Source organism: Dasypus novemcinctus, chromosome X (genome assembly GCF_030445035.2).
Source record: "Dasypus novemcinctus isolate mDasNov1 chromosome X, mDasNov1.1.hap2, whole genome shotgun sequence".
Lineage (NCBI taxonomy): Eukaryota > Metazoa > Chordata > Mammalia > Cingulata > Dasypodidae > Dasypus > Dasypus novemcinctus.
This window is the reverse complement of record NC_080704.1, coordinates 71,737,524-71,760,848: the sequence shown is the minus strand read 5'-3', so window position 1 is coordinate 71,760,848 and position 23,325 is coordinate 71,737,524. Positions and strand designations below refer to the sequence as shown.

At 38.4% G+C, this 23,325-nt stretch overlaps 1 protein-coding gene across 1 annotated transcript in view; it reads left to right on the top strand.

Moving 5' to 3' along the window:
* The first annotated feature begins 242 nt into the window (after positions 1–242).
* VSIG4 (V-set and immunoglobulin domain containing 4) overlaps positions 243–23,325 on the top strand; it is a 50,973-nt gene continuing 27,890 nt past the window's right edge. Inside the window, exons 1-4 of the mRNA XM_004470384.3 lie at positions 243–394; positions 6,848–7,204; positions 7,755–8,036; positions 21,736–21,798. Of these exons, the coding sequence (XP_004470441.2) occupies positions 340–394; positions 6,848–7,204; positions 7,755–8,036; positions 21,736–21,798 (757 nt within the window). The 5' untranslated portion in view covers positions 243–339. The remainder of the gene's footprint in view (positions 395–6,847; positions 7,205–7,754; positions 8,037–21,735; positions 21,799–23,325) is intronic.

The following is a 23,325-nucleotide window of genomic DNA, read 5'->3' as shown; positions in this document are numbered from 1 at the left end:
GTCTTGAAGAGGGAACTCAAAATAAACAAATCCTGAGAGATCAAAGACCAGAGAACACCACTGACTCCAGGAAAAGTCAAGTCAATACCCTAACAGGGTGAACAATTGCTTTATTCACTCTCAAACTTCAACCCTAGTCAGTGGGGGAAGGGGACAACCCCCATGTGACTTGTGCTAAAATAGGGAAGGAAGGGGAATGTGGTATGGGACTGGGAGTCCAAGTGAGAGATATAGGGAAGAAAGAGAAGTGAGCCATCTCAGACTCTGGCAGCCACCCGAAGTTCAAGCCTCTTTGACAGCAGGAGACTGGAAGGAGGAACAGAAGTGACATTGGCTGTGATGGGGCTCTTACTTGGCCTGCTGCTCCTGGGCCACCTAACGGTGTTCACCTATGGTAAGGCAGTATGTGGCATGAGCAGAGGGCTGGAGATTTGGGTTTGAATACTTACTGAGGAAAACCTTTTCCTGCTGAGAAAGTGGATGTTCTTAATCAATGCTGGATGCTCTCAGCTTTGGGTGGAAGGGAGGAAATAGTTCTGAAGGTGGCTGAAGGATCCAGGGGCAACTTGAAAGGGAATTGAAAAGGATCCTCTGTTGGAAAATATAGACATGATTCTCTAGTGTTTATGGTATTTCAGGGACACCAAGAAGGCTTCAAAAGAATAATAGAAATCCAGAATCAATCTGTCAGGCATTAGAATTCTTTTTTTTTTTAATAAAAAGCTTATTGGGAATAAAAGGCTTCAAATGCTACCCAAATCCCTCTTCCATTTCCTACATATCACGCCAAATTCTACCATTAGGCCTTACACCTTCTGCTTCCAGGCTTTTGTCCCTGTTATGATATACAGCCTGCAAAGAAGGAATGCTATCTGAGAACTAGATGGAACTTTAGAAGTAACCTTTATCCACTCTTCAATTTTATTAAACAAGCTCTCAGCAATATATGTTCACACGCTTCCAGTGATGAGTAGGTCACTGTATCCCCAGACCATCTAGTCTATCCAAGGGTTAGAAAATTCTTCTTTGGGTTGAACTTAATCTGGCTTCCTGTGGCTTCCATCCAAAGGCCCCAGCTCTACTTGTTGGAGTCACATAGAAGATATCTTCTCCCACTGACCAGTGACAGTTCTTCAAAGGTTTGAGGACAGATACCATGTCTCTTTGATTCTTCTCCTCCCCAACCTAAAGAGCCAAAACTCCTTCAACTGGTCTTCACAACTGTTGGTTCCTTGCCTCCTTTTGGGCTAATTCACTTTCTTGTCAATACAACCCAGTTTAACAGGGATATTTTTGTGAATCCCATGCTGGACACATATCTCAAAAGAGGCCTGACTATACCAGTAGTAGTAGTATTTCCTTAGATCCTCCCTGATCCTCATTTACAACCCTGAGAAGTGAGATGACCTTTCAGGAAACTAAACCTGAGTAATAGCTAAGTAAGATTTAAGATAGGTCAAATGGACTTCTGCTGCACCTCTACTTGTATCATCTCTTTAGAAGAAACAGCTGGGTGTGTCTTATTTTCTTGCCTTTGTGGGGTCAGAAGTCTTCCATAGCTGGCTCAGATTAAACCATTCTGTCCTGGCGCTCTGTGGCCAAATGAATTCAAGAATCTCCGATCCCAGAAGAGACCCTGAAAGTCATCTGAGAGGGAAAAGGATTTTTTCCAGGCAACATTGTGTTAGTGGCAGAGTCAACGCTCCTAAAAAACAGTATTCTTTATACAACTACAATATTTTCATCCTCTAACAGGATTCAGGAGTGCACCTCTCTGCCTTCTCCAAATATGATGGTGTGAACTGAGTCTTGTAGAGGCAGGGTTAGGGCATTGGGGAACATTTTGTAAATACAAAATTTAAATCATGTATGAGTGTACATGTGTGTATGAGTGTGTGCCTGCATATGCTCACATGTGCCTTGCTCCCTCCAGAGCCTGTGAGCTACTCTAGCCCTGGAAATAGGCCTTAATTTGTGGGGAGGGACTTAAACTATGGTCCTGTGGATCAGAATATAGTGAATGGCCAATAATATCTTCCTTATCCTTGGACCTCAGCTCCCCAGCCCATCTGTACAGTGAAGCAGTTGGTTGGCCTTAAAGGGCTCTGTTAGCTGTACAACTCTTTAGGACTGTGAGTTTACTGTTAAATAACACCTAGGCGCCAAAATCAGCTGTTAGTCTCTTTTTGTGGGGCTGACAAACATGCTGAAAATATCATAATAAAAAGAAATCAAAACATTTACATTAATAAATATTTTCAATATTTTATAAAAATTACAACATTTTATAAAAAATTGTCATCTAAGTTAATCCTATATCCAGGAGGCAGCCTGGGCAGTGGGGGTGAGGGTAGGTGGGAAGAGGTCAGGCACAGTGGTGAGAGGAGGAAAATTCAAAACAGGACCCAGAATGGGTCGTATAAGGGATACCCAACCAGAAAAGTAGGTCTTTCCTTTCTTCAGTGACATCACACAGGCTCACACCTTTGGTTTTCTAAATTCAGGTCCCAGGAACAGATTGGGCTCTAGTACTAACACTTCTTTCTCAAGCCAAACCCTCTTTCAGCATAGTCCCTGGAATCAATACCCAGCACTGGTCTTTCTCCTGAGGGTGTTGATATTTGAGAAAAACCTTATTCTTCCCTGAGGAGGCTCTGAGGATCTGGGAAAGGCTATTGAGAAGACATCTAACAGATGGGACATTCTTTTTCAGGCAGTCTGGGGATAATTTCCAGCCATAGGAAAATATCCCTTAAACAGTCTTAAGTAGGCCCAGGTGAGATGATACTGTTTTCAGTTGTGGCTGGTGGTCTAATAAGTTAATAAGGTAAAACAAACCTGCATCAGAAGGCCTGTATTCTAGACCTTTAGTCTCAGTTCTACGCCTTTATCTGTGTGACTTCAGGTGAAAACCTTTCCCCCTCTGGGCCTCAATTTTTCCATGTATACCATGAAGTAATGTGAATAAGCAGTTTATAAAAGCTCTTCCCATTCTGCCATTCCAGACATCTCCAAATCCCATCCTGCCTTGTATCTCACCCCCTGTTTTGCCAAGTACCTTTACATTTGGTAATTTTGAAGCATCCATGGAAGGTAGAACATCCCCCCAGGAGCTGGGGCTTTTCTGAAAAGGATTTTTCATACACAGTCTTCCAGGAGAGTCAGGAGTCTTGCATAATTTGGCCAATATATCACATTGGCTGCCAAACCAGCTCTATAACTGAAGCCCAGGTTGCTTTGTCTTCTGCTGATGTGGTTTGGAGCTATATATCTCAGAAAAACATGCACGTAAACTTAATCTATTTCTGTGGATGTGACCCCATTTTCAGTAGAACATATTGATGAGGTTATTTCGGTTAAGGCATGGCACAACTTAATCAGGATGGTTCTTAATACTATTGCTGGAGTCCTTTATAAGCAGAATGAAATTCAGAGAGAAAGCCATGAGAAGCAAGAAGCTGAGGGTCAGGGAATCCAGAACAGAAAGGAGAGGCCAGAAGAGGCCACCATGTGTAGTGTCATGTGACAAGAAGCCCAGGGCCAAGGATCACTGGGGCAGTCAGCACCAGAATTCCAGTCTTTAGGAAGAAAGCATTGCTTTTATGATGCCTTGATGTGGGCTTTTTCCTAGCCTCAAAAGCATGAGTCAATAAATTCCCATTGCTTAAGCCAACCTATTACATAGTATTTGCTTGAATAGTCAAGGAAACTAAAACACCTGCCCATAAATTAAATAGGTTTTATTAGGCTGGGGACAGTGGCTTCTTGACTTATTATATGCCAATTTGTCTTTCAAGACATTATTAAAGTTAATAATGTTACAACCAAATGAATCTGCCTGCCCATGTAAAGACAGATTGAGCACTTCTTAAGATAGAAAGAATCAAGACATATATAGGATGGTTCACTTGAGGCATAGTACAGGACTGTCATTTATCTAACACCTACTGAATGCCAAACTCTATGCTAGGTTCTTTCACATCTATGAGATCATTTGAGCTACACAACAACCCTTTTTTTTAAAAAATTGATCTTGTAAAAATATTACATTAAAAAAATATATGAGGACCCATTCAACCCCACCACCCCCACCCCACCACTCCCCCCCCCCAGCAACACTCATTCCCATCATCATGACACGTCCATTGCATTTGGTAAGTACATCTATGGGCACCTCTGCACCTCATGGTCAATGGTCCACATCATGGCCCATACTCTCCCCCATTTCATCCAGTGGGCCCTGTGAGGATTTACAATGTCTGGTGATTGCCCCTGAAGCACCATCCAGGGCAGCTCCAAGTCCCAAAGACGCCTCCACATCTCGTCTCTTCCTGCCATTCCCCATACCCATTAGCCACCATGTCCACTTTTCCCACTCCAATGCCACCTTTTCTCTGTGGACATTGGATTGGCACAACAACCCTTTATAGAAGTTATCATTGACTCTTATTGATAATGACCTGAAGCTCGGAAAGATTTTTTAATTTATTCAAATTCACACAGCAAGATATATGATGCGCCTAGACTGGTTTTATTCTTCCTACTACACCATTTATTCCTTTACTGCCATCTTTATCTCACTGGGTGTTCCTACTCGGTATTTCTCAAGGCTCTCTGAACACCATAGGGATAAATGGAGATGTAAGTCAATACTGTTGTGATTACCTTATTTTGGAGATCAGGGAACATGAAGAATGGTACAGTGTCCTTTTCCTGTGGTGTCCCATGCCTGCCATCAACTCAATATCTATGATACTAATGAAGAAAGAGGATAAAGAGAAGGAGAAGGTGAAGAAAAAGAAGGAGTGGGGAGGGGAGGGGAGGAAAGGGAAGAGGAGCAGAAGAGGGAAGAGAGGGAGGAGAAGAAGGAGCAAGAAGGACGGATGGATTGAAGAAAAGGAGGAAGGAAGGACGAAGGAAAGAAAAAAGACAGAAGAAACTATGCCATTCTTGGAAGTTATATCACTATGTACAAAGTCAAACCTGGTCTGCTTCCAGAAGTGACTTTCAAAGTTGGGAAATTGGGACTGGCTGGTCATGTTCTTGACAGACAAGAGTAAGAACCCTCAGCAAGTTCACAGAGAAGGGAATGTGAGCTAGGCCTTGCAGGTCCTCTGAGGTTAGAGGGGAGACATGCATACCCATAAAGGCATTTACAGCTGCTCCAGTGTCATCACAGCAGAACGCTGCTTTGTTGCCCAGAAGCAGAATGTAAGTATGCTTTCCAGTAAATGGGAAGGAGTTTGGAAATGTTTGGACAGATATTAATGCAAAAGGACCCATTAAACTGAGAGGCTCAGATGGTCTTCATGAGACTTAAGGTTGGTATGTTTGTGCTTGCATTGGCCAAATATGTAGGGGTGTGTGTGTCTACAATGATGATAAGCTGTATCTGCATTCACATTGGACACATGAAGTGTCATATAGCACAGTGGAACCCACCACTTGGTGAAATCTTACCACCAGAGAGAACATGCAGTTATTTAACATCTGTTTCTATTAGCTATTAGCACAGAAACCTCTAGGATTGGAAGTGTTCTTGAAGAATAATACTGTCTGTCCCCAAGCAAAGCTTGCAACTTCCCCAGACAGATCAGTCCATGCACAGAGAGCTCTGATTAAATACAAAGTTTATTTTTATGTTGAACCAAGATTTTGCCCATTCATGTTTCTAAGTTTTGCTCCTCACTATTCTGAAACTCTCCAGGAAGTACGTAGTGGGCCTAGCAATGTAGACTTATGTTTCTCCTAAGAAAGACATCAAGACCTTATCAAAATATGTCTTCTCTCTCCAAGGCCCAGTTAAATAAAATACAAAATCTTCAAAATATGAGCTTATAGATGGAAAATTCTGATGGGAGGGAATGTTGTCTCAACACCCCAAATTTCCACCCCTAGATTTTCTTCCCCAACATGCCAAGGAGCCATCACCATTTGGTCCTACCACAATCTCTGCCACATCCTTTTCTGGGATTTTACTCAGACTCCTTTTGTTTCAAGAACAAGAATACTAAAAACCAAAACCTCTCTTTTCCCTTTTAGGCTAGAACTTTCCAATAATAGATCTTTGCTGAAAACTAAGAGGAAACAAAGAGAAAATAAACAAAGGAAAGAGAGAAACCAGAAAAAAGTCAGGCTTACAAAGTGTGTTTCAATTATAACAATAGTTAATGTTTTTATTAAACAAACATATTGTTTATGGCCTACTCCTCACACAGGGTCCCACTCTCAAACTCGCCCTTTGCCTGTCCCCCTTCCTCTCTTTCAGAACAGAGCTTGGAGTTGGAACCCCAATCACTGAATCATTCTGAGGGAGCAGTGGAGGATAAGCAAGGCAAATATCTAGTTCTTATTGAGCCCTGCGACCTCCACATTTTTCCAGGTGCATATTTATGTATAATGAAATAGACCAGACTCAGATCCCTTTTTGCTTCCCCTCCTCACTGTGAAAAAGTTTAAACAAAATTTTCTCATGGACCTGTAGAATGTCACTGATAGCAGAATCCAAGTGATCATTTCATCTAAACATTTCACATTACAGATGAATAAAATGGGATGACCGTGGTGGTAAGTGACTTATTAAGTTCACCTCACAAAAAGGCAGTGACAGGGAAGGGACATGAAACTCACAAGAGATAAAAAAATATTAAAGTCTTTACTTCCATGAACTGGTTCTGATTGATGTGAAGGCTGGCATAGAGCAAAAGGCCATAGGGAATCCAAAAAAAGTGAAGTGAAGGTAATTAAGGGGTGTTTCTCAGAAACCTCTAGAGGCCTGCCACTGCCATCCAAGCTCACAGGTGGGTATGCCATTTATGTCTGCTTCCTTCTCTCTCCTCCTCTTCAGGCTTTCCCGTCCTTGAAGCTCCAGAGAGTGTGACAGGGCCCTGGAAAGGGGATGTGAACATTCCTTGCACTTATGGTCCCCTGCAAGGCTACAATCAAGTCTTGATGAAGTGGCTGGTGCAACGTGGCTCACACCCAGTCACCATCTTCTTGCGTGACTCCTCTGGTGACCATATCCAGCAGGCAAAGTTCCGGGGCCGCCTGCACGTGAACCATGAAGTTCCAGGTGATGTGTCCCTCCAATTGAATACCCTGGAGATAGATGATTGGAGCCACTACATCTGTGAAGTCACCTGGCAGACCCCTGATGGCAACTCAGTGGTGAGAGATAAAAATATTGAGCTCCGTGTCCAGAAACGTGAGTCAAAGTGGGTTTAGGAGAGCACTGATATACAAAGACGCAACAGAAGGTTGTAATCCTGAAAGCACCTGAGGACTCCTTAGCCTTTTGTTTAATTTTACATAAGCTCCTCTCAGTTATATGTGCTAATCAGAGCAAGTGGGCAGTCAGAGAATCCTTGGGTCATCACACCCCTAGGAGGATTTAAGATGTGGTGGGAATGGAAGGGTCCCAAGCTTTCAAATCTCTACATCTCCATGTGGCAGAGATTCCAGCATCTATAGCCTGTTTGCCCTACTTGGGTCAGACCCGAAACCTCATAAAAATGACTGTAACTGATCAGGGTTTTAGAGAACAGAGGGATGCTTAGAGAGAAGCATTTAATCCTCCAAAGATAGCTGTTTTTAATTGCATTGCTCAGTTTCTTTCCTCCCTCCCAAGTCAGGAGTCTCTATTAGTTCCCTTTGCAGATATATGCAGACCCCGATGTCCAGCATGAATGACTCACCTTTGTGTTCCTTTATCGTTGTGACTTCCTAAACCCTATTCTCTTATCTGCCCTTTACAGTCTCTGTCTCCAAGCCCACAGTGACAACTGGAAATGGCTATGGTTTCACGGTGCCCCAGGGAATGAGGATTAGCCTTCAATGCCAGGCTCAGGGTTCTCCTCCCATCAGTTATGTTTGGTACAAGGAACGGACTGCCAACCAGGAACCCATCAAAGTGACAGCCTTGGGTACCTTATTCTTCAAGCCTGCAGTGGTGGCTGACTCGGGCTCCTATTTTTGTACTGCCAAGGGTCGGGTTGGCTCTGAACAGCGTAGTGAACTTGTGAAGTTTGTGGTCAAAGGTGAGCAGCCCTCTCTCCTGGGGAACACCTCAATGGGCCAGCTTGCACCAGATACCAGATAAATATCATGATAGTGCCCTCAACCTAGAGAATAGGAGTGTGGGGAAGTCCCTGATAGGAAATGGCTGTACAATCACAAACGCAAATAAAATTTTGGGGATTGGGGACAATATGACTGAGGACAATGTCTGTCTTGTCATAGTTTACTCATAAAGATGGCAAAGGTAAAAGTGACATTTACTTAATGCCTTGTATTTGTCTAATACAATGCATACATTTTCTCATTAAATTCCCACCACTGTCCCATAAGATAGTGATCATTAGCCCTATTTTACAAGAGAGAAAACTGAGACTGAGAGGGAATGACTTGCCAGAGGCTCACAGTAAGGAAGTGGACGTTGAAATTGGCACTCAGATCTTGTGCTCTCATGGTTGAATCCTATATCAGATGTTTTATCTAATATAAGCTATTTTTTGAGATACTGAAAACTAGGGATTGAACCTGGGACTTCATATGTGGGAAGGCAGCACTCAACCACTGAGCCACATTGGCTTCCCTGAGTTGGGTGTTTTTGTTTGTTTTGCTTGTTGTTTGTTGTTTGTTTTCTTCAGGAGATACTAGGAACCAAACCCAGGACTTCCCATGTGGGAGGTGGGCTGTGCATTACCACTTGGGCCATAGCCATTCCCTTAAAAGCCATTTTTATTTATTCTTTTTGTTTTATTATTTTGGGTTGGTCTTGTTTTGTTTTGGTTGGTGGGATTTTGTTGTTGCTTTGCTTGATTAGCTTTTTGGTTTTTGTTTAACAAAATAAAGCCTCAATCTCTACATATTTTCTTTTCATTTTGCACCTTTTTCCCAATGCCAAATGAGAGATATGGTTGAAGTCTCCATAGAGGTGGGCTCTGAATGATCCAAGTCTGATTATTAATAAATAGATGATTACTCTTTTCCTTACAGCACTGTCATGGGAGCACTACAACCTATATATATGTAGAGACTGCAGGCTGGATTTTAAATGAACAGCCCAGCAGTGATATGCGCAGATGAATCTTCTTGCCTTCTAAGAGGTCTCCTTTGAAGGGAAGATATTTATCCACACCCTCCTCAAATGTGAATTACATCAACTCCATTCCACCCTGCCTTCACATTTCTCTACCTATTCTTTCTTGGCTTAGAGCAAAATGTGTCTTGCCCCTTTCTACAGCAAATTCTTCCATCAGAGCTCTTTTTTCATCTTTATTTTTTTAATGTTATATTAAAAAAATATGAGGTCCCCATGTAGCCCCCACCCCCCTCACCCCACTCCTCCCATATCAGCAGCTCCAATGCCATGCTCCACCAATTATCCCCTTCTTGAGCCCAATGTGTATGTGTGTGTGTGTGTGTATAATTTTATTGTATCTTTCTCTCCACCTGCCACATCATTTCTCTCCTATGGTCACTACCCACCTTCTGAAGGTCTTTTCCACTAGCTGCCCCTTCCAATTTCACCATAACACGTCCTTGCAATAATTACGTCAGGTAATTATTGACCTCTGAACCACCAAAGTCCAAGACCTCTCTATTCACACCCTCCTAAACATCTTTGAAGCAGCTGACTCTGTTGGCCATTCCTTCCTCCTCAAAGATTTTTAACCACTGGTATTAATAACATCACTCTCTTCTGGTTCTCCTGACACCTCTTTGACACCTTTTAGTCTTTGCTGGCTCTTCTTTCATTCACCCTTTAATTGCAGGTATTCTCAAAGACTTGGTTCTTCTTATTCTCTTCTTTATCTCTATGCTCTTCTTTCTTTCTTATCCATTTTCATATCACCTATAGGCTGATGACTCTCAAAATTAGTAATTTTACCCCTAATTTCTCTCCTGAGAGCTAGATCCCAATGCCTAGTTACTTTATGGACAGCTTCACTTCTAATGTTGGCTTATTCAAAAGTGAACTTATGATTGCCTTAACGAACTGGTTCCTCCAAATTTCTATAACTTACTAATCACTCAGATTAAAAGTCAAAACATTTTCTTTGACTCCTCATTCTCCTTCACCTCACATAGCCAAATAATCAGCAAGATCACCAGATCATGTGAATTCAACTACTGAATTAGCTCTTTTATAATGTTTCTCCTTTCTCTTCCTATATCCTCTGCTTTAGTTTGGAGTCTCATCATCTTTTCACATCAACAATTTCAAAAACCTCTATATGCTCTCCCCATGTGTCTTCATCCTCACCAATTTTTTTTCACCCATTTTTCAACATTTACTGAATGCTTATTTTAATCTACTAGCTTTTTAAATCCACACATGCAGAATCATATCTATCTTGCTTTTGGCTGTATCTTCAGTGTTTAACAAAGTACCTGGCATATAGGAGTCACAAAATGAATATTTATTAAATGAATGGACCAAATATGCTACTTCCTCACCTTCAAAAATCCCACCACACTATTTAAAATTATTTCCCTAAAACTTACATCGAGCTATGTTTACTTCCTTTCTCAAAAATTTATGTGACTCCTCATCAACCTCTCTACCACAAGAACAATGCCCAAACTCATTTAGTCTGTCCCCAGCCTATCTGTCCAGACTCATGTACTGTACAGTCAAGCCTCATTATTCACAGATACTGTTTTTATGAATCTATCTACTTGATAAAATTTATATGTAACCTCATAATGAATACTTGTGGTGTTTTGGGTTTGATTTAAGTACATGTACAGAATGGTAGGAGTGAAGTGCTATTTCATTATGATTATGAGTTGCAATTCCCTAATGATTAATGATTTTGAGCATCTTTACATGTGCTTTTTGGTCTTGGTAAACCTTTGTAGAACTCTCTATTCAAATTATTTGTCTATTATTTAATCAGATTGCTTTGTTCTTTTTGTTGTTGAATTCTAAGAATTCATTATATATTCTGGATATTAAAACCTTATTAGATATGTAACTTGAAAATCTTTTCCTTCCTTAGTGAAGTTGCCTTTTCATTTTCTTCTTATTAAAAAGATACTTAGACAACAAATATTACACACAAAATATAGGGGATTCCCATATGCACTACTTCCTACCCCTCCCACATTTTCCCACATTAACATCCTTCATTAGTGTAGTGCATTTGTTACATTCGCTTTTTTCAAATTTTTTATTATCCTTTTAAAAAGATACGTGGATCACACAAAATGTTACATTAAAAAATAAAAGAGGTTCCCATATACCCCACTCCCTACAATCCCCACTCCTCCCACATCAACAACTTCTTTCATTAATGTGGTACATTCATTGTATTTGATGAGTACATTTTGGAGCATTGTTACACAGTATGTACTATAGCTTAAGTTTCGGTTTACACTCTCTCCCAGTCCATTCAGTGTGTATGATGGGATAGTGTCCTGCATCTGTTTCTGAAATACCATTCAGGATAACTCCAAGTACGATAAATGCCATAATATCACACCTCTTTTTCACTCTCCCTGCCCTCAGCAACACCTGCTGTAATCAGCTCACAATAGGTTGGCTCGAAGGGAAGGCAACGCAGAAATAAATGTAGAAACACAAGAAGGGAGACAAATCTGGGACCAGGGGACTCACAGCTTCTTTAATTGAGAGCCTCAATCCTATTTTTCCCATTGCATTTATTGGGAAACTACCAAGCAGCTGTTTGCTATCCAAACTGAAACATCATTTACAATAACAGGGAACAACTGCAAATCTAACAACTGCTACATTTAACAGGTGTAACATTTACAATAAGAAACAAGTAAGCCAGTTTCCCACAACAAACACTTGTGGCTACAGTCTCCACAATTGCTTTTATGCACAAAATTTTAATTTTGATATTGCTCCATTTATCTGTTTATTTTTGTTACCTGCTTGTGTTTTCAGTATCATACCTAAGAATCCATTGCCAAATCCAAAAGTCTTAAACTTACACCTGTATTTTCTTCTAAGACTTTTAGAGTTTTAGCTCTTACATTCTTTCATTTAAGTCTATGGTTCATTAGAATTAAATTTTATATATGGTGTGATATAGGGACTCCAGATTCATCCTTTTGCATGTGGATATAATCTTGTTCCAGGACTATTTGTTGAGAAGACTTATTCCTTCTTCATTGAATGGTCTTAACACCCTTGTCAAAAGTCAAATGATCATGGATGTATTCATAGACTCTAAATTTGTAAATATACAAATGTATCCTTGTGCAACTACCACACTCTTTTGATAATATAGTTTTATGGTACATTTTGAAGTCAGGAAGTGTGCATCCTCCAGAAATTGTTCTTCTTTGTCAAGACTTTTACGTTTGCTGATTTTCCATGTGAATTTTAGAATCACCTCTCCATTTATGAAAAAAAAAGGTTATTGTAATTTTTAGAGATATTGCATGTAATTTCTAGATCTATGTTAATTTGGGGAGTATTACCATCTTTCTTTAAAAATTTTGTCTTGCATTTCGTGAACCTGATATGTCTTTTAATTTGTTTTGTCATATTTAATTTCTTTCAACAATTTTTTGTAGCTTTCACTGATAAAGTCTTTCAAATTTCTTTGGACAAATTTATTCCTAAGAATTTTATTATTTTTATGTTATTTTAAATGGAAATGCTTTCTTTTTTATTTATTCTTTATTTTGAAAGAAATTTTAGATTACATAAATGTTACATCAAAAATATATGGGATTCCCATATACTTTCCCACATTAACACCTATCATTATTGTGGTACATTACTTACAATTGATGAACACATATTGAAGCATTGTTACTAACCACGGACTAGAGTTTACAATTAAGTTTACACTTTGCCCCACACAATTTTATAGGTTTTGACAAAATATATAAAGGCCTGTATGCATCATTGCTATATTATGCAGGACAATTCCAATGTCCCCAAATGCCCCTTGTTACACCTATTCTTCCCTCTCCTTCCCCTCAAAACTTCTGATGGCCACTGCTTTTATATCAATTGCAGAAGTTCTTCCACTGCTAGAATGACAATAAGTCTATAAAAGAATAATAATAGATCGGTAAGTCTTTAGTAGTCCATCGTTCATTCCCAATCTTGAGGATTTTAGGATGGCGATGCCCACTCTGTTGCTGCTTGAGAAGGGGCTTAGATCCCATTGGGCAGATGACTGTAACTTTCTTGCTTGCAGTTATGGATACTCTCTTTTTTGGGGGGGATGGGTGTTGTCCATCATCATCCTATTTTTTAAATTGTATGGAATGAGTCCAATGAACTGGAGAGTAGGTGTTGCACTTCTGCTGAGATTCAGGGCTCAATCAGCATATGAACAGAATGAATATTTAAGTCTCTGGGACATATAATTAACAAATGCTAATTATAGGTTCAAATAAGAGGGGAAAGAGAGCCATGTGTAAGGAAATTATAAATGGGTCTAACTCTGATATATTGGGGAGCCTATATTCCAAAGTAAGGCCCACTGACTATTTCATTTATGGACTGTTCATTGTTTGTATATAGAAATACAACTAATTTGTGTGTATTAATCTTTTAATCTGCAATTTTTCTGAATGTGGATATTAGCTCTGGTAGTTTTCTTGTGGATTCTTCTATCTATCTGCATTTAGGGATGTTTTCACTTCTTCTGTTCCAATTGCATGCCTTTTATTTCTTTTTCTTGGCTAATTTCCTTGATTAGAACTTCCAGTACTATTTTGAATAGCAGTGTCACTAGTGGATATTTTGTCTTGTTCCCTTGTCATTGGAAAAAATAAATCTTTCACTATTAAGCATGATGTTAGCTGTGGGTGTTCCATAGATGCCTTTTATGAGGTTGAGGAAGTTCTCTTCTATTCCCAGCTTCTTGAATGTTATCACCATGAAAGAGTGTTATATTTTGTCAAGTGTTTTTCCTGCATCTGTTGAGGTGATCCTGTAAATTTCAGTTCCATGATCCTGTTAATTAATACGGTGAATTCCATTGATTTTTTTGACCATTTATTTTTATTGTATTGTTTGAAGATACATAGATCACAAAAAAAAAAAGTCACATTCCATTATATTGGGCTTCAATTTTCAGGAAGTTTTGGATCACAGAGTGGTTCAACAATGGCAGCGGAGGAATACTGGTATAGGATACTATTGACAGGTGATATATGGCTGACAGGGAGCTATACAGGGCATATGTCCAGGGTGCATGGTAATGTTTGGATATACTCATAGTGGAAACAATTAAAAACAACAGCTGGGGGGGTACTGGGTTACTGGCCAGGGGTGCTCTGTCATGGTCCCTAGGGGAGCAGTGGCAGTCCCCCAGGTGCAGCGGCAAGGACCAGGAAGGAATGAGGGTCCAACAGGGAGCCCCTGATACTAATGACTATGCTTGTGAGCCTATATGTCTGAAATAAGAACAAGGTCTAGAGCAGCACTGTGCCTGGGAATTTCCTCCTGACAGCCTTCATGTTACTCAAATGTGGCCAGTCTCAAAGCCAAACTCAGCATGTAAATGCAATGCCTTCCCCCTAGCGTGGGACATGACACCCGGGGATGAGCCTCCCTGGCACCGAGGGATCACTATCAACTACCAACTAATGATGCAACTGGGAAATGACCTTGAATTGAAGGTTCGATGCGGATCAGCAGAATATCCCTGTCTACATATAATAACATGACTTTAAAATGCTGTTTGACCTAATGTAAGGGGGAAATGGAAAGGAGAAATGAGTTTATATGGCTACGAGTCTCTAAAAAAGAGTCTGAAGGCTGTCAGAAGGATTGCCCTTATGCACAACTGAACAGAGTCTAATGAGACAGAGAAAGTAGATACAATCCCCAGATATTGGTTCCTTTGAGGGCTGAAAAGACCCACGGGTTCTATGGTCATGGTAGATGGGGTTCACTGCCATGTCAGGTGGCCCTTCTTTGGAGCTGGTGTTTCTGCGTGATGAAACTGGACTCAGATGGGACCTCTTTTCATAAGACTTTCATGCTACTTTACTGGAATTGTAGTTGGTGTTGGGGTTTAAGATATATTTAGGGGATTTGAATCTCTGGACTGACAATATGATAGCCAGGCCCTGAGCCTCAACAGACTCCAGCTCCTACAGTCTGATTTATTGGACTCACCTCACTCAGCTAAGATGGAGTTGAAGAAGGACAACCACCACACCAGGGAGCCTAGAGTGCCTACAACTGAAAGCAGGAGGATTGCTTCCAGTAACCATGTGGAATCTGAGCCTCCTCTTGACATAGAGGTGCAACGGACACAACAAATCCAAGGTCCACAGAGAAAAGGTGGCATTGGAGTGGGAAAAGTGGACATGGTGGCTGATGGGTATGGGGAATGGCAGGAAGAGATGAGAGGTGGAGGCGCCTTTGGGACTTGGAGTTGCCCTGGATGGTGCTTCAGGGGCAATCACCAGACATTGTAAATCCTCCCAGGGCCCACTGGATGGAATGGGGGAGAGTATGGGCTATGATGTGGACCATTGACCATGAGGTGCAGAGATGCCCAGAGATGAGCTTACCAAATGCAATGGATGTGTCATGATGATGGGAGTGAGGGTTGCTGGGGGGGGAGTGCTGGGATTGAACGGGACCTCATATTGTTTTTTAATGTAATATTTTTACAAAATCAATTTTTAAAAAAGGAAAAAAAATCACAAAAAAAGTCACATTAAAAAAATATAAGAGGTTCTCATATACCCGCACCCCCATTTACCCCACTCCTCCCAGATCAACAACCTCTTTCATCATTGTGGCACATTGATTGCATTTGGTGAATACATTTTGGACCACTGCTGTACCACATGGATAATAGTTTACATTCTAGTTTACACTCTCCCCCAGTACATTCAGTGGGTTATGCAGGATATATAATGTCCAGTGTCTCTCCCTGCAATATCATTTAGGACAACTCCAAGTCCTGAAAGATTCCTGGAATAAACTATGCTTGGTCAAGGACTAAAATCCTTTTTATCTTTTGCTGAATTTCACCTGAGTATTTTGCTGAGGAATTTTGTATTTGCCTGCAGGTTTATTTTCTGGGAATGTCTTTGTCTGTTATGTTATTACTGGCCTTATATAATGAGTTAGAAAGTGCTTCCTCATTATTTTTTGGTGTATTACACGTGTTCTATTTCCCCCCCTACTCACCCTATTATTGTTATTATTTTTATATCATTTATTCATGAACATACGTAAACAATAACTATAGAGTGAAATTTGTGAACTTACAAAGCAAACGTGCATAATATCATACAGCATCCCATTAATTAACCCACCACCAACACCTTGTATTGCTGTGAAATATTTGTTACAAATTATGAAAGAATATGTCAAAATATTACTACTAACGATAGTTTTTATCTTACATTTGGTGTATTTTCCCCCAAACTACCATATTATTATTTTTAATATATTTTTATGGGAGAAGTTGTAAACTTAGAAAACAACCATGCATATGTACAGGATTCCCATACAGCATTGCTCTAGCAACACACCATACCATGTTGGAACATTTGTTATGGATTATGAGATAATATCATCAGACTATTACCAGGTACATAGCATGTATTTGGCATACTTTTGCTATTCCTCCTATTATCAACATAGTACATCTTTGGCATAGATGCACGCATATTATGTTACCATTAAGCAAATAGGTAGCTCCTTTTGTATTTCTCCCATGCTTCTCAACATTCCCGCCACCCCACAATAATGATGGACATCTGCTCTAGCTCACAAAGGACACTCTTGCATCTGTACCAGTAACCACAATTCTTATATCAACCTCTGTATTTATCATTTTTTTCAGTCCCTAGGTTATTCTCTAGCTTTCTCTCAACTGATATTTACATCCATAGATTACCCTTTCCCACCACATTCCCATTTATAAACCAGCTGTTACACATAATGTCTTACTATCAACTCTACACATTTCCACACTTTTACAGTAAAGTTATTTGAAACTTCTACATACATTAAACATCAATAATCCATCTCAGCCCTCCTCTTATGTCCTTTAAGAAAGCACCAACTATCACCAGGTCTTGAAGATATGCTCCTACATTTTCTTCTGAGAGCTTTATGGTTCTTATTTTATATTTAGGTTTTGATCCACTGTGAGTTAATGTTTGTATAAAGTGTGAGGTAGGGGTCTTCGTTCTTTCTTCTGACTATGGATATCCAATCCTCTCACAACCATTTGTTCAATGGACTCTTCTGCCTGAGCTGGATGGATTTGAAAGGATTGTCAAAAATCACTTGACCATAGATATGAGGGCCTGTTTCTGAACCATCAATTTGGTTCCATTGGTCTATGTGTCTGCCTTTATGCCAATAATATGCTGTTTTTACCACTGTGGCTAGGTAATATGATTTGGAGTCTGGATATGAGAGTCCTCCAACTTTTCTTTTTCTTTTTAAGATGTGTCTGGCTATTCAGGACCCTTTACCCTTCCAAATAAATTTGATAATCATGTTTTCCATTTACTTAAAAACTGCTGGTGGAATTTTTATCAAGACTGTATTGAATCTGTACATCAATTTAAATAGAATTGACATCTTAATATTTAGTCTTTTAATCCATGAGCTTGAATTGTTCTTCCAATTATTTAGGTCTTTTTATATTTCTTTTAGCAATGAGTTGTAGTTTTCTGAATACAATTGCTTTATATCATGGGTTAGGTTTATTCTTACATATTTGAGTTTAATCTGTCATATTTTATTTTCACCACTCTTTTGACATTTTTCGTTACTTTTACTGAAATAATCTTCATTTTTAGACTCTCTCCCAAGTTTCTATATCCTGTCTTTTCTTTTCAGACTGTAGGACACCCTTTAGTATTTCCTGGAAAGTCAGTCTCTTGTTTACAAACTCTCTCAGTTTCTGTTTATCTATGAATATTCTAAACTCCCTTTCATTTTTAAAGACAGTTTTGCCAGATATAACATTCTTGACTGGAAGATTTTTTATTTCAGTATCTTAAACCTATCATTCCTCTTTCTTCTTGCCTCCATGATTTCTTATGAGAAATTGGCACTTAATCATATTGGGTATCCCTTATATGTTATGCATTGCTTTTTTCTTACTGGTCTCAAAATTCTTCCTTTGTCTTGGAATTTGGCATTCTGATTACTATGTGTCTCAGAGTTAGTCTGTTTGGATTTATTCAGATGGGAGTATATTGTGCTTCTTGGACATGGATAGCCATGTCCTTTAATAGGGCTGTGAAATTTTCTACTATTATTTCTTCAAATATTCCTTTTGACCCTTTTCCTTTCTCTTATCCTTTTGGAACACCCATGGCATGTATGTTTGCACATCTCTTGCTGTTTAGTTTCTTGAGAACTTGTTCAATTTGTTTTCATTCTTTTCTTCATCTGTTCTTTTGCATGTTCACTCTCAGAGGCCATTTCTTGATGCTCATCAATCCTTTCTTCTGCCTCCTCAAATTTGCTATTATATGATTTCAGTGTATTTTTATGTCATTCATTGTGCCTTTCATTCCCATAAGATCTGCTATTTTTCTGTGTATGCTTTCAAATTCTTTGTGCTCATCCAATGTCATCTTAATATCCTTAGTCTCTTTAGCCATCACATTGAATTTATTAAGGAGATTTGTTTGAACATCTATGAGTTGTCTCAACTCCTTTATGTCATCTATAAGCTTATCTTGTTCCTTTAACTGTGCCATATATTTCTGTTTCTTGGTATGGATTATAATTTTTTGCTGCTGGCAGGTCCTGCACCAGTCTCTCCAAGCAAATGCATGTACAATTGGTTGGAACAGACTGAATAGTCTGTTTCATTGATTTTCTCTATTATTTAATTAATATTCTATTTCATTAACCTCCACTAAATCTTTATTACTTTCTTCCTTCTTATAGCACTGGATTTTGTTTTCTCTTCTTTTTCTAGATTTTTAAGGTGAAAATTTATATGTTGATTTGAGATCTACTCTTTTCCCTAAATTCCTCCTTTTATTTATTTCTTATTTAGTTATATCAGGGACAAAGAATATACTTTATGTGATTTCAATTCTTTTAAATTTATTGAGACTTGTTTTGTTGCCTAATATATGAGCTAGCCTGGAGTATATTCCTTGTGCACTTGAGAAAAAATGTGTATCCTGCTGTTGTTGTGTGGAGTGTTCTATAGATGTGTGCTAGGTTTAGCTGGTTAATAGTGTTGTTCAAGTCTTCTGTTTCCTTGGTGATTTTCTATGTGGTTGCTCTATCCATTAGTGAAAGTAACTTGTTGAAGTCTCTAAAGCATTGCTGAATTGTCTATTTCTCCCCTCAGTTTTGTCAGGTTTTTTAAATGTATTTTTGGGCTGTGTTAAAAACACATATGTTTATAATTGCAATGTCGTCTGGATGGATTTATAATTATAAAGGGACCTTTTTTGTTTTTAGCAGCTATTTTTGTCTTAAAGTCTATTTGTCTGACACTAGTATAGCCAATCTAGCTCTATTTTTGTTACTGTTTACAGGGATATCTTTTACCATCATCTTACTTTCAACCCATTTGTGTTTTTTAATCATGTGAATGTCTCTTGTTCAAAGCATATAGTTGGATTATGTTTATCCATTCTGCCAATATATGCCTTTTAACTGGATGTTTAATCCATTTATATTTAATGTAATTCCTGATGATTTAGGTCTGACATTTTGCTATTTGTTTTCTATATATCTTAAGTGTTTTGTTCTTCTATTACTCCATTACTATCTTCTTTTATGTTAAATAGATATTTTTAGTGTAATTTTTAATTCTCTTCATTTTTTGATTAGATATTTTGAATTATTTTCTTGGTGATTGCCTGGGGGACTAATTACCATTAATTATTAATTTATAAAATTCTATTTTGGATTAAGTTCAACTTAATTTCAATCATGTATAAAAGCTGTACTCCTATATAGCTCCAATTATCCTTTTCTTATGCTATTATTGGAACAAATTGCATCTTCATCAGTTAAAATACTATCTACAGATTTATAAGTATTATTGTATTCAGTTGTTTTTTAAATCAGAGAGAAAATAAAAAGAAGTTGTGAACAAAAACTACATTCATACTGTTTTTATATTTACCTATAATTACCTTTACCAGTGCTCATTGTTTCTCCATAGTCTGCTTAGTGACCTTTCATTTCAGCCAGATCTCTCTTAATATTTCTTGATGGGCATGTCTGCTAGCAATGAACTCTTTCTGTTGTTATATTAGAATATCTCAGTTTCTCCTTCTTTTTTGAAGGATAGTTTTGCCAGACAGGATTCTTGTTTGATAGTTTCTTACAGCACTTTGAATATGCCATCCAACTACCTTTTGGACTCTAGTGACTTGATGAAAAATTAGCTGTTAATCTTGTCAGGGATCCCTTGTTCATAATGAGATGCTTATCCCTTGCAACTTTCAATATTTTCTCTTTTTCTTTGGATTTTGACAGTTTGATTTTGATGTGCCTAGGTATGGATATTTTTTAGTTTATCTTCCTTTAAATTCATTGAGCTTCTTGTATTTGTAGATTAATATTCTTCACCAATTTGTTTTTGCTGTTACTTGAAGTAGTTCTTTGTTTGCTTAGTGAATTTTCTGATTCATTGCCATGTGTGGCCCTGAAGTCTCTACTCAGTTAACTTAGTAGTCAACTATGTTGGATAGAGGTTTCCTTAAATGTCTGGAACCAACAAATTTCCTAGTTTTTACCAAGAGAATCTGTGAAAATTGAGGCATGCCTTCAACCCTCCACCAGACACTTTACAACTTTTCAATAGCCTTCATTTCCTGCTTATGTGGGCCTCAAGAAATAGCTAGAGACAAGTACTTAGGGCTTTCTCAGGTCTTTCTGGAACAGTCAGCCTTTTACGTGTGTGTGGCCTTCTAAATACCTAGGAATATGTCAAAGTTTTTCAAAGACTCTTTGAGCATCTCATTCCTCAGCTTTTTATTTGAAGGTTTTTTGTTAATTTTCTCCAACTATTATCTGTTCCTACAGGCAGCTTTATGGCAAACAGTTTTCTCCTTCCTTAGAGACAGGCTTTTTGCAGTAGATGACCCATAAAGACAAACCTTTCAAGTCAGGTTTTTCAGACAGGTCACATACTGAACTTTGTTTGGGATAAAGACCTGCTATGCGCCCTCTGGTATCTGAAAATAGGGTTTTATTTTCAAGGCTACTGCTGATCTGTGAAAGAAGGATTGATGTAAGGTAAGTTAAAACACAAATATTTCTGTTTTTACTGAGATTCAGTTGTTTTGTTCTTTCATAAATTCTGGTAGTTAGACTTTGGTCAATTTCCAGAGTTCTGCAAAGTTGATTCTGACAAATTTTATCAAGTTTCTACTTTCACTTTTATGAAGTGGTGAATTTTCAGAGATTATATTACTCTTCCATTTTGGCTGATATCATCTTCTTTGTGGATAATTCCCAAGTTCCTCTCAAGAGAATCAATCACTAAATTTCAGTCAGAAGATAGTAAAAATAAAATTATATTTTTTCTCTTCCAAGTTTGTGGATCCTCTGGACAAACTACTTGGTGATTCTATGGACCCTGGGTTAAGAACCCTACCTTAGACTCATATGTGAAGGATGGACAGGCAATGCAGGCCTTGCCAGCCTCTTGAGGAAAGTGCTGAGACAGCATGACTGGCCTTTACTGACTTCCCAATTTCCTTACAGCATTCAACTCTTCACCCAAGGGTGCCAAGGCCCTTGACTGGACTCCCTTTTCCTTGCAGACTCTTCAAAGACACTTTGCACAAAGACTGAGGCACCTACATTCATGCAAACAGCCTTGGAAGGTGAGTTTTACTGGGATCTGGGGGAGTAGTAGAGGTCTAGATTCGTGACATGAAAACCATGGGAAAAACCCCAATGCCATTTTTTTAAACATAGCTATAATAAGTAATTTATTAACAAATAAATAATGGAAATTTAAGAAAATTATTAGAAATAACATATATGCAGATTTTTAACAATGTCACCAAATTTGCAAATTTGGAAAAAGGCCTTGAAAAAAAGATGGAAACATTCAATTAAAAAAAGAGTTTTTATGGCTAATAGATTTCAAAGTGAGTCAGGACGTCGTTCCAGAAGTTATGCTTATGCTAGTCTAAAGAACGTCTCACAGTGAACACAGCCTCAAACACAAGTGGAAAGGGTCTCAGGATGTCCAAACACTATCAGCAAGTCATACATCCCCATGAAATCAATATCCTGTTGGCAGGCCTTATTTTGGAATATATGATAATATGGTTCCCCAGTATAGCAGACTTCGTACTTGTTTATAATTTCCCTACTCTTGAATCTTCTGCCCCTTTTACTTGAATTTATAATTATCACTAAATCTATTAAATAATGTCTATGAGTGTTAAATGTTTGGTCTGTTCATATGCCAGCTGATCTCTGAATCTCAGCTGAGTTGCAGCCAACACTTAATATTCAGTTCTTCAGATTTGCCAAGGGCAACTAACAAAATAATAATGATAGATAAGAGCCATCCCATGAAACAAAGAATACCTACAACTGCAATCTAAACAGTTCTTTCCATCTGCCCCATAATATCTATGCCCCTTATCAATCTGTATCAGAACAGACATCATCCCAAATTCTCAAAATTGAGGAATGAATAAACATAAGGGGGGAGTGCAACCATGGACAAAAGTAGATTTATTGTTATTTTAATTATTAGTATGTGGTAACATAAAAACTTTTAATTCTGATATAAAGATAGTGGTTGTCAGAAGTTCTGAAGTGAGGATCAGGGAAGAATAAGTGGAACAAAGGCAAATTTAGGGTATGGGATTGGTTCTCTATTATACTGTAATGATATATACATGACATTATACATTTGTGAAAACCCATATAACTGTACAGCATAAATTGTAGTTCATAATGTAAACTATATACCTTGGTTAATAACATTGCTTCAGTATTGGCTCATCAATTGTAACAAATACACCACACAAATGTAAGATATTATTAATAGAGGGAAATGTGGGTGGGTTATATGGGAATCCCCTATACATTTTAATATAACAAACTTTATTTTTAAAGAGGCTTTAGATTACAGGAAAGTTGCATCAAAAGTGTGAGGGATACCCATGTACCACACTTGCTCTCCCACATCATCCCCTATTTTCTTTAAATGTAGCAGTACAATTTATTATGATGTATCTGTAAAATCCACTCATTAAAACATGTATATTTTTAAAAATGGCTCACTTATGGTAAGGACTAGCCTACCTACATTAATAATCTAAAGAATAAAACCATTATTGTGATATTTATTAGTACTTCACACATCTAACAGATATTGAAGGAGGAAA